This window comes from Pelodiscus sinensis, chromosome 1 (assembly GCF_049634645.1).
Source record: "Pelodiscus sinensis isolate JC-2024 chromosome 1, ASM4963464v1, whole genome shotgun sequence".
Classification (NCBI taxonomy): domain Eukaryota; kingdom Metazoa; phylum Chordata; order Testudines; family Trionychidae; genus Pelodiscus; species Pelodiscus sinensis.
The window spans coordinates 46,348,392-46,361,251 of NC_134711.1; the positions used below are offsets into that span (position 1 = coordinate 46,348,392).

General features: G+C 41.8%; 1 protein-coding gene across 9 annotated transcripts in view; it reads left to right on the forward strand.

Moving 5' to 3' along the window:
* Window positions 1-12,860, forward strand: part of TFEC (transcription factor EC) — a 189,657-nt gene that overhangs the window by 124,446 nt on the left and 52,351 nt on the right. For 8 of the 9 annotated variants that reach the window (XM_075929387.1, XM_075929346.1, XM_075929364.1 and 5 more), the window contains 2 exons: window positions 5,590-5,841; window positions 7,680-7,766. In XM_075929387.1, the coding sequence (XP_075785502.1) occupies window positions 5,590-5,841; window positions 7,680-7,766 (339 nt within the window). Of the gene's footprint in view, window positions 1-4,373; window positions 4,977-5,589; window positions 5,842-7,679; window positions 7,767-12,860 lie in introns of those variants that run through there. The other variant, XM_006122534.4, reaches the window with a different exon arrangement.

Below are 12,860 nucleotides of genomic sequence, written 5' to 3' on the forward strand. Positions count from 1 at the left end.
TGGGAGTTTGGGTATTCAAGGTTTTGATTCAGCTTAAATTGTGATATTAGGCTGTGATTTTGGGTATGGATTTTAATACCTTCAGTGTTCTGGATGATTGGATTTGGGATAATGGATCTGGACCATTTCATTATGTAACTCTGCCTGGAGTAGCTAAGCAGAAAATAGAGCTTACTCTCTTAAATTACTTAGATGCTTTTGAAAATCTTTCTCTTACTTTTGTCTAAAAAAACCATTTGGGATTAAAGCCCACCTTCTTAGTGATTTTTGTCACCTAAATAGAGAAATACTTGGTAAAAGTCCATCATGTTGGCACATTGTCAAAATTGGAGCTCAGGAACCACATATCCCTCTCCACCCTGACTAAATCTGCCAGGTGCTGAAATTTTTGCCAGTCAAAATTTTCAAAGCAATTTAACCACTGCCTCAACTCCATAACCAATGAAGAACTCAGGGCCGTAGCTCAAGATGAAGCCCCAGAGGCCCTGAGGTGGGAAATGCCTTTCTCATCAATGGGACTTGGTCCCATAGGCCTCCTTGAACCGGCCTAAGACTTGCTACCTTTCAGAACCCACCACAAAAAAGCAGACCAATACAGGGTGATGCAGCTGCGCTTATGCAGCAGATAACCAGGGACAGAGAGAAATGTGGGTCAATAGTTAGAGAAGTATCAAGCATGAACTGAAGACAGATCAAAAAGAGAGAGTGAGAAACATTTTTTACTATTACGACATGAAACAGCTGACTTAATTAGGTACCCAAGTTCAGGAGTGGGTTTGTGGTTAAAACACATCTGATCAGTAATTTGGGTGCCTAAGCCCCTCTCCTCACCTCAACATTTCACTTGTGGGCAGCTTATACACTCCTGGCTCAACTGTCTAGCTTCTGAAAGTCCCTTTCTTAAGTGCTTGACTTATCCCATGAACTTTATAGGGAACCCAAACAGCACGTAGCTTCCTAATGTTAAGTCTGCTAGGCTGCATGCCACCTAGTGTATGTCTATACTGCAGCAGCGAAAGAACCTGCCAGTCCAGACTAGATGCATTCGTGCTAGTGGGGCTTGTGCTACTGCACTGAAAGCAGCAATGTGAATGTGGGTCTCGGGCTCCAGCCAAGCTGCAGTCTGCAGTGTCCACACCGTTACTTTTAGCATGCCAGCATGAACCCCCATTGCTCCAATCTGTCTGCCTGGCCTGGGAGGCTCATTCCCAGCTGCAGCATAGTTCTTGGCTGAGTGGGCCTAAGGGCCTAAGTGCCTAAAACTTTTGAAAATGAAGCTTGACCTGCTAATGGTATGTCCATGGCACCAAGTCTCAGAGAATATCTACACTGTAACATAAACCCAGCACTAGTGGCACTGGGTTAAAGAGCTCAGGCCTTGTACATCTACACCAATTGTTAAACCTCGGTTAAGAATTTTCTAACCTGGACTCAAACCTGGGGCTCTGGCATCCACACTGCAGCATGCAGACCTGAGTCAAACCAACCATAACTCAGTCCCCCTATTGTTCACCCAACACCTGGTCACTCTTCCTTTGACCGTAGTGCACTGTGAGAAGACGTGACTGTTCACCCTAAACATATTAGGCACTTTAAACAACCTGCCAATACCACCTACCATGTCATCATTTTGTCAGTGCACTCCCAGCTATTGGAGCTAGCAACATGGAGGTGGCACTTCTGAAAGAACTTTTCTTGTTTGTGCTTTTACTTCTGCATCAGGATACTGGCAGCGTGCCAGTGAGACACTGGTGGATATTTTGGAAGCGTTTTCTGACCCCCCAAAGGCATCTTAAACTGCTTATGATGGAGGAGAAGGAGGCTTAGTCCAGAATGGCAGACTCAAACTCTCTGATGCTTCTCAGTACACTCATTATAGCTCTGATGCCCTCTAGGTAGACCAGTGGGATCACATCATCATGCAGACCTGAGGGCAGTGCATCCAGAACTTTAGCATGGAGAAAGCTATTCTTCTGGAGCTTTGTGAGCAGAATAAAGACACACATGGGAGGCAACCTCTACTGGTCCAGAAGCACATTGTTATCAGGGAGCAAGGGCAAAGTACACAGTGTATTCTTTTCACTCCTAGCTGGTGAGAGGAGAGAGCAGAGGAGTAAGTAATGCAAGCTGTGTACTTTCCCCTTACTCCCTGATAGGGTACGGCTACACTGTGGGTTTTTCCAAAGAAGGTATGCAAATTGCACTTGCATTTGCATATGTTCTTCTGATTTTTTTTCTGGAAGAGGATTTTCCAATATCTGGCCCATCTACATGGGACCAAATATCGGGGAAAAAAACCTTCTTTCAGAAGCCCCCTGTACACCTCGTTTTATGAGGAATAAGGGGGCTTCCAAAAGAGGGTTTTTTTCCGACATTTGGCCCCATGTAGATGGTCCAAATATTGGAAAATCCTCTTCCAGAAAAAAATCAGAAGAAGATATGCAAATGCGAGTTCAATTTTCATACCTTCTTCGAAAACAAACCGCACAGTATAGCTGTACCCATAGTGAGGGGAAGAGGAAGAAGATGCAGTGCTCCAGTTTGCATGGCTGCAGTCCCCTCCTGCCCTCCTGAAATGGCACCCATCAGAGGAACTCTAAATGCTTTCCTGATTGTAAAACATCTGCTACAACATTGTCAGGATCTCTGTTGCTCCCACAGAAGGAAAACTATCCAAGAAAAACATTGATGATGAACCTGACTTTTGAATCCATGCTAGCTGATTTTCGTTTATGGAAATCACAATGCAATATGACAAAGATTGAAGTGGTGGTCCAGTTGGCAATAAGGTGTCACAAATATTCACTGATCTTCCCAAAAATCAAAGAAGAAAACAATAAAAGCATCAGTGATAAGTGGTAAAGAATGAAGTGGACAGATCACTGATTCAGAGTGATCTGGATCACTTGGCAAACTGGATGAACACAAAGATGAGGTGTTTTAATATATCAAAATGTATATGCTTAGAATAAAGAAGGTCAGTCATATCTACACAATGGAGGACTCTATTCTATGAATCAGAGACACTAAAAAAAAATCGAGGGCCATGGTAGATATCAGCTGAACACAAGTTTCCCCACTGATGCTGTGACCAAAAGAGCTAATTCAATCCTGGGATGCATAAAAAAGGAATCTCTAATAGGAGTATAGAGGTTGTTTTATCTCTGTATTTGGCACTGATACTGCCACTTCCGGGACACTGTGTCCAGTGCTGGTGTCCATGATTCAAGAAGGATGTTGATAACTCAGATAACTTTTATAACACAAAAGCCATGTGAAAGATGCAAGAATTAGAAAGCATGGCTTATAGTAATGGATTCCATCATTTAGCATAACAAAGAGAAGGTTACAGGATGGCTTGATTTATAAGTACTTGCATGGAGAACTGTTAAAGACTCAATATGTAATCCCCTTTTTAATGTTCCATCTTTCACCAGACTGGCTCCTTTTGGTGAAATTAGCTCAGTCCATCAATTTAACATAAAATGACTCAGTCAGCCCTTAAGCTTCAGGGCTTGCAGTCTTTCTTTAATTCTCTATCAGTTCCCTGGAGTCAGCCTAGGTTTGTAGCTCCTCCATCATCTCGGGTCCTTCTGCCTCCCTTTTCTCTGTTTGTCTTCCTTTGTAGCTGGGCTTGTGTCTTTATTGGACTTAGCTGCGGACGCGCGTCTCTAGAAGCTTTACCAGTGTGTTCAGCCTGGTTGCTGTCAGTGGGGAATCCTCTCCTCTTTCCTCTGCTTATGTTCTGATTAGGGTTTGTAAACCCCATTACAGGAACAAATATTTAATATTGGGCTCTTCAGTCTAACAGAGAAAGATATAACATGATCCAATGGCTGGAAGTTGAATTTAGACTAGAAATAAAGCATACATTTTTAACCATGAGTGTAATTACCTATTGAAACAATTTACCAAGGTTTGTGGTGAATTCTCCATCAGTGATGAGATTAAATGGTTTATTTCCCTAAATAATCTGCTCTAGAAATTATTCTGGGGGAGTTGCATGGCTTGTGTTTCACAGGCAGCCAGACCAGACGATCACAATGGTCTCATCTGACCTTGGAATCTATATCTATGAATATTTCTTGTTAATTAAGTGATTACAATATATATATATATATATATGGTAGCTATGACTAGAACATATATATTCATAACTTTAAATTATAGGATTGTTTAAATAGCATTTTTAATATTTTACACTAATGTTCTGCTAAAATGTTATTTAGCGTCTTTAAAGTCTGTATCATGTACCCAATAGCAATATGTATATTTGTTATTGCAAAATTTAATGTTTTTATATGACTTAGTTTATGGGAACTACAATTAAAATAATTCTAAAAGTACCAGTATAACACTATTAATAAAATAAGCGCAACAATATTGTACTAAAACATAGCTAATTTAAATGCAAAACACTTTTTATAGACTGTTTGTCTATGCTGATGTATGGTGAGGGAAATAAAAAGAAGCTTACTAAATGGAATGAAAAAATAGAGAAAATAAGGGCTGCAAAGCAAGATTTACTATTGTGTAAGGAGTATTAAACATGTCTGTACAAAGGCCACTTGAAGAAAATTGATTACAAGAAAATTGTGACTAGTCATACCGTATCATAGAAAGAGAGCCACAGGGCTGAATTGACAGTACAGTTTGTGTGCGTAGTTTTCTTGTGGTGGTTGAATTGCAGGAATGTGACAGTGATCTGAAATGGGACCCGTTTGAAGTAGTAACTGTCAATCTATGCAATTAAAGGATGGCCTACAGTCTTACTCAATTAGCTCTTTTGGCATGACCACTTAGTTATAAAATCCCATCGTCTTCAAAAATTGTCATTCTTCAAGTGGAGCCTGTAAGAGAAATGGTATGGTTTTGGGTTGGTTAGTATCCATCTAGGATTGTATTTGGAACTGCATTGTTTTTTACTTTGCAAAAATACAAAAATGCCTCATTTAACAGACTGCTCTTACTACAAGGTGAGCTAAGCAAATATATTATGAGATTTGATGAATGAATGCTACTGTTTACTTGCTCGAACAATTAGAGTTGCATGTTTTAGAATCCTTTTATTCATGTGACACTTATAAAACAATATTTATGCTTTATTGTGCATACATATTTAATCATATGATTGCCAGTTTTTGCACATCAGTATTTTCAATTAGAAATGAACCACAAGTTTGAAAATAGGAAAGAGATGTACCACATTTACTCTGTATTCTCAAGATCATGTATAGTGATTGTATTTCTACTCTTTTATCCCCTCCCATCATTTAAACTAATAATACAACTATAAAGTGTATTGGGGTGGACAACGGTTTGTGAAATATCTATTTAATATCTAAGAGAGTGAAATCTACCAAAAAGTTGAGATTCATAATAATTCTGGAATGCTGATTTAAGGGCCAGATCTTCACCTGGTTTAAGTCAGCATAGCTCCATTGACTTTAATGGAGCTGTGTCTATCTACTCCCACTGAAGTTCTAGCCTTGTATGTTCTTCTCCACAGTTACATTCTAAAGCAACATTATATATAAATATTTGTTTTTGTAAGTATAAACTTTGAAAATTATTTCCTTTTCCTCACAGGTGCAAACACACTTGGAAAATCAGTCTAGATACCACATTCAGCAGAGCCAGAAACATCAAGTGAAACAATACCTGACACTTGACACCAAGCTCTCCAGCCAGACCCTTGCACTGTCCCACTGTCACACAGTCCAGCCTGCAGGAGCTACACCCATACTAAGAAACGGACACATGCCTCCTGTCAGCGATATCGGTGCTCCAGACAGTCCGGTTACCAAATTATTGGCTCTTGGAGGACATCATGAAAATGTGGTATGACGTATAGGTTTAAGATATAGGCAGGGCTTAGGAAAAGTATGGGAGAATGGAGGTTATCTTGTACATCATATATGATTTGTGGATAATACTTAAATAGATATGTACCAGTTCTTTTCTGCAGCGCATCAGTGTTCCCTTTCTTATGGTCTGGCTTTGCAACCTTCATTCAGCCGAGTACTCTGTGCTTAAAGAAACAGTCCAGCTGAAGTGTATGTAAATAGATGCGTATGGAATCAGAGACTTCAACTTTCAGGGCACATCAAGATATTTTGTATTTTCAGAAAGATAGCAAAGTCGAAGTATGACAGTAATATATTACTCTCCATTTTTTGAATATGTGCCTAGATATGAAAACCAAGCCCCTGTCAAATGGAAGTCTAAAAATGTTATTTCAAATATACTATATAGTAACATTAAACACCAGATCAGACTAAATTTGCTCATTGACTTTTCAGTTAATTGCTATATTTTATGTGGGTCCAATCTTAAGCTGTTGTAAATCAGCGTAGTTCCATTGACTTCAGCTCCACCATTGACTTCAGTGAAGTGACATCTCTTTACATCAGCTGAGGACTTGGTCTGTACATCTTGTACACTCAGATATAAGTCTTCAGGAGGCCTTCAGTAGATTTCAAGAGATGTTGCCTACTAGCAAAAGGAAAATTCACCCAATGGCATAAGAAAGGGGGTAGGTTAATCTCATGATGGTATTTTAATAGAACAAAAAAGACACTTATGAGTATGGTGTGGATGCATTTCAATCTACATATTCTTGAGTAGTTGAAGTCTATGTTGGTGGAATGTAAAAGGAGGCGGAATCTTGTATCCTAATGTAGAACCAATAATGAGGGAAGCTGCCATCTAGTTCCCCTCTCTCTGGGCATGCTGCTGTAGTGACTGGAGACTTCCAGTGCCAGTTGCATAGAGTATTGGAGCCAGCAGAGCTACATAAACTTCACTGGATTGCCCCATTTGTGGCCTTTCATGGTAGCTGACATGTGGGAACATAGGGTGTGCAGGCATCTCCTCATAGCTTCTTCATTTACAGTTCCCTTAATAACTCCCTTTGTATAGAGTCTCCTAACATGAATGACTCTTACATATTCACAATTTAATTAGCAACCATGTTTGACTAAGGGGCCTTCTTCAGGACTGCTTTAAGGATTTAAAACATTTGTGAACCAATCTACACTGTTAGTCAAAACTCAAGCTGACTCTATATTGAGGTTTCAAAAAGTATTTTAACATATTTTTCAGTTTACTTATTTATCAGTGTCATATGTTTCTGATTCTGGCTAGGATCAGACAGGTTGTTTTGGATATACCCAAACTGAGGTGTCGTCAATTTGTGTGCTTCAAAACACATTACTCAGCCTGCTGAATTTTGGCAGCAGCATTATATGCTTCAGTATGAGTGACCCGGATTCTTGAACAACCACAGATTCCTGGCAGCCTTCCTGGACCAGTAGACAAATGTGTTACGGATATGACACACTTGAGAGGGGTTTGGATTGATGGTTGCTAGTTACCCACAGCCCTCCTGACATCTGATCTTGGTGTGACAAAGTGGTAGGCTCAGAAAGGGGGAATGGGTAAAGAACTGTTGGTATTCAGGGAAAAAAAAGTAACTTAATGAACCACAACCACTTTCGCTTTACACATGGGAACTAATATATATGAAAATCTTGCACAGATGGTAGATTTTGTATGAGACTTAAGAATTTGATCTTTTTTTAAACTCACTGTTGTTGTCTGCAGTTTATTTCTCTCTTTAGTTTCATAGAATCAAAATATGGATCATCATTAATAGTTTAAAAATATTATTTCCTTAGATGGAGGAGGTTATTGATGACATCATCAATATGGAATCAAGTTTTAATGATGAAGGGAAAGGTTGCTCCGAAGCTACACTACTAAGTGTAAGTATAGTACAAAGAACTGTAAGTATTTTATGGACTTTCATCCTGCTATTAGTATTATACATTTGTGATATAGACTTGAATTGTAAACTACATCCTGGGGGAATAAGCAGGATTGTCAAGCAGTGAAATTTCCTTCCCATTCTCCTCAGTTATTTGTCTTTCTGCCAGGAAATGCCATAGGGGTTGAGGGAATCCACAGCCTCAGGATGTGGCCAGGATAAGGACAGAGGGTTCCAACAGAGTTCCTCTATAGCTGTTATTGTAGACCCTGAAGGATGGAATCATAGTTTCAGGTCCTTAATACCCCTATGCAGGGGTTTTAAGACTAAATAGATTCATGAAAATTGGTATAAAGTCTTCTTCTGACACCTCAGACAGCATGCAAGAAGTTCAGAGATCCTTGATGTAGCAGCTATTCCTACACCCTCCTCTGAGGTGAGAGAAGGTGGGATGGGCTCAACTGGTTGCAAAGGCCTTTGTACAGACTCTCTAATATTGGTAAACAGCTCCGAACTGGAGTAATTATTAGCAGTGAGATGATAGTATTTTCATACAAGGTGTAGTATTATCTGAATAATAATACTGAACCATTAGATTCAATTTTTAAAAACTCTGCTGAACAGTTTTTTCTATTGTCAAATATGTTATAAGTTTGTGGAAAGAGAGTGACAAGTTTGAGAGAGAAAAGTGGATAAAAATTGGGTAGTAAATAATATAGAGCATTGTGTATTTGGAAAAATATTTTGAGACTTTACTTGATATCATCAGATTTCTCCTCTCAGCCCCAACTCATGTTGTGATCCTTATTTCCAGACTTCACCTTCAAAATTATAGTGCCAGATTGGCAATTAGATCCTATGGTAAATGTTCAAACTTCTATATGGCAGTACAGAGCTCAAATTACTATTTTATACAGAGTTGTAAATATGCAGAACACTTGACAGTACACTTTACAGAATGTATCAGGTAAATATGCAGAACACTTTACAGAACTCCTTGATAAGCAGAGTTAATACTGTCACTCAGATCAATCTGATGCATGGGAGGAGCAAGATGGTATGAAGGGATGGACAGCGAGAGAGTAAAAGCCTCTGTAAAAAGTGAGTTTTCAACCAGCATTGGAATCCTGTAAAACTGAAGAATTTTCATTATGCTAATTCCAGGCTCATTAATGTTTAGCTTTAGTCATGATGTTCACACAGTCTGTGCAGTGTCTATGGCTACTTTCATGTCAAACACTATGGACTTGAGTTTTCTCTTATTTATACTGTTTGACAATGCTGCAACTTCTCAGGGCCAAAAACTGCCACTTACCAGCTGTCCCCTCTTGGAGATACTGAGAGACCTGAGAGGCACCACCTCTTTTTGAACAGCCAGTTGTGTGTCCTTTAGGATGCTACAGCCTGCTTCCCATGAAGCACTTGGACTGCTGCAGGCGTCAATATGGAGGGAGGGCAGGCCATGGCTCTTCCCCCTTTGAGAGGTTTACGCTAACAGAAACACATGACAGAATCAGTCCTCACTAAACGTGTTTCATCCCAGACTTTTGACCGGATAGACTCAAGATTTTGTAGGATTTCTCAAGCCCCCAGCCCAGTCTCCAAAGTCTAAATAATCACAGTGCAGTAGCAGTGAAATGAACATTGAACAGAGCAAAGGAAGGATAGAGAGATGAGTCCTGTTCAGTAAGGTTGCAAAGATGACAGTTCTTGATCTCTTCAGACCCTGTGGCCAGCATCAAGTAAAGGAGAGGACTATATTATTTTCTTGAATTAAAACATCCCTCTGCATTTGGTCCATGTTATAAAAAAGATGTCCCATGGACAGGGATGAGGCAGCAGCCAAGATTAAAACCTCAGGGGTTTCAGTTTTCCACATGAGGCAAGTATCTTTCATATTATGTATCATCTTTGTGCCCCCAAGCAGAGAGACTTCAGTTGTACCCAGTCTCTTGCACAAGCTCACAAGGAATAGTGGGGGAGAATCCTTGTGCTTTCTCCTGTGCTTCTTCACAAATGCCTGACTTAACTCTTACAGTGTTGTCAGATCAGAATTAGGCCCTAGGTCAGTGAGGGGCAACCTAGGCTAGTGAGTGGGTTGCATGAGTGTCCCTCCTTCCTCTCAATGGACCAAAAGATTTTTGTAACCAAGATGGTCTCCTGGGATAGGGTAGTTTTGCTAAGTGCACTTGTGTACGTAAAATTTGAGGCATGTGGCAACTGTGCCATAACAGTACTTTGATTGGATACAGAGGGAGCGCACAGCTTTCACAATGTGATGTGCAATCAGTACACACCTCACTTCACATGCTCTTGTTTTAAGTGCATGTCACTTTTGTAATACTGGTAGGAAAAAAACTATACAGACAAAAACCAGCATAATCTGGCAACCCTGTGTGAGGGCAACAGTAAACAAAATGTCTTGTGGCCCACACGTAGAAGCCTAATGGGGTACATGTAGCCCTCGGGCCGCAGACTGCCTACCTCTGTCCTAGTGATTGTGGGACTGGATCACTTAGGCTATGTCTATACTGCACCCCTCTTCTGCAAAAGCTTATGCAAATGAAGCGTAGAGTAGAATATTGCCACGCTTCATTTGCATAATTAATTAGGGGCCGTTTTTGTGCAAGAGGCTTTTGTGCAAAAAGGAGTTGTGTAGACGGCTCCTTTTTGTGCAAAACTCCCTCTTGCACAAGAGCCATTCTTCCTGAAAAAATGAGGAAGAACAGCTCTTGTGCAAGAGGGGGTTTTTGCGTAAAAAGGAGCTGTCTACACAAACAAGCCTCTTGTGCAAAAACGGCCCCTACTCCGCGCTTCTTTTGCAGAAGCTTTTGCAGAAGAAGGGTGCAGTATAGACGTTGCCTCAGTGGTCTACTCTCTCCTTATTCTCCACTGCAGCAGCTGAGATTTACAGAAGCATTTCTAGAGATATAGCTGCTGCAGCATCTCCTGGCTTAAAGTGGTTTCCTTCATATAAAGGATTTATAGTTCAGTTCAATGGCTGTCAACACTGCCTCTATAGACACACTTTAGATTTGTGCAGATGTGCCATTGTCTATGGTTTGTTGTTCCTCAGTTCTGGAACACATTGTCTATGGTTTGTTCCTCAGTAGCTTTACATACTGCTAGAACCCAGATTATTAGGCTTCAAGGTAAAGGTAATTCTTTCAGTGAATTTTGGTTTCACAGGTTAATCCATAGACCATTTTTTTCCCTACTTTTTCTTAGCCCATGTCATTTACCAGTACATCGGCACTGCTGCGATTGATAAAGCAGTGGTGATTCAGGGGGTCTAGTAAAGACCCACTAACTTGCTTTCAGAGTGCTCTCTGGTTGACTCTGGTACTCCAGCTCCCTGAGAAGAGTAAGGTAGTTGATGGGAGAGTGTCTCCCATTAACATAGTGTCTTTCTGTTCCACTTCTTGTGGCTCCCATTGGCCAGGAATGGTGAACTACAGCCACTGGGAACTGCAGGGCTCCATGCTGGTGAACACTCAGGTAAACAAAGCATCTGGAAGCCCACTAGCGGCTAATCCTGATAAACTGTATGTGGCTGGTATGCCAGAGATTCCCCATCCCTGCTGTAGGTACTCATTGCAGATCCATCCATGCCAAAGCAGCCGGTCATCCTGGTTTTGATGAAATTAAGTCTAATTTCATTGTATCACAACATCAGTTATCTTTTATCATCAACTTTTTTAATCACTAACGAAAATAAAGATCAGGACACAGAACAATTAATCAGTACAGGTATGTCTACTCTATAAAGTTAATTAACTTTCATAGGCGCTACACATACAAACCTCTAGTTCGAACTTAATTCTAACTAGCGGAGCGCTTAATGAGGTAAACCTCTTTCTACGAGGACTAACACCTAGTTCGAATTAAGTAGTTCGAACTAAGGGCTGTGTAGCCACTTAATTTGAACTAGTTGGAGGCTAGCCCTTCCCAGCTTGCCCTGGTGGCCACTCTGGGCCAAGTGAGGGAAACTCTTCTGCCTCCCTCCCGGCCCTGGAGCCCTTAAAGGGGCATGGTCTGGCTACGGTGCCCGTGCCATGTGCAAGCCTGCCAGCACCCAGCCAGCAGACCCTGCACCTGGCACGGCATGAGCCAGCCACCCGCTGCCACCCAGCCCTCCACCTCTTCCCAGGACCAGGCTGGCAGCTCCCAGGAGCCTGCTCGGGGCCGCAACAGGCGGGTGCCCGCCTGGTTTAGTGCGGAGATCGTGGGCCTCATCCAGGTTTGGGGGGAGGCTTCCAACGTCCACAATCTCCGCACTAGGCAAGTGGCCGTCTAGGGCAGGATAGATGTCAGCCTGGCCACCAAAGGCCACATGTGAACCCAGGAGCAGGTTTGCATGAAAATCAAGTTGGTCCAGTGAGACCCCCGACCCTGAGCTCTGAGCTTAGAACATAAGAACATAAGAACGGCCATACTGGATTAGACCAAAGGTCTATCTAGCCCAGTAGCCTGTTGGCCCAACAGCGGCCAACACCAGGTACCCCAGAGGGGATGGACCGAAGACAATGACCAAGCCATTTGTCTCGTGCCATCCATCTCCAGCCTTCCACAAACAGAGGCCAGGGACACCGTTCCTACCCCCTGGCTAATAGCACTCCATGGACCCAACCTCCATGACTTTATCTAACTTCTCTTTAAACTCTGCTATAGTTCTAGCCTTCACAGCCTCCTACAGCAAGGAGTTCCACAGGTTGACTATTTGCTTTGTGAAGAAGAACTTTCTGGGTATGTCTACTCTACCCCACTAGTTCGAACTAGCGGGGTAATATAGGGATACCGCACTTGCAAATGAAGCCCTGGATTTGAATTTCCCGGGCTTCATTTGCATAAGCGGGGCACCGCCATTTTTAAATCCCCGCTCGTTCGAACCCAGTGCAACGCGGCTACACGGGGCACGAACTAGGTAGTTCGAACTAGGCTTCCTAGTTCAAACTACCGTTACTCCTCATTCCACGAGGAGTAACGGTAGTTCGAACTAGGAAGCCTAGTTCAAACTACCTAGTTCTTGCCCTGTGTAGCCGCACTGCACGGGGTTCGAATGAGCGGGGATTTAAAAATGGCGGCGCCCGGC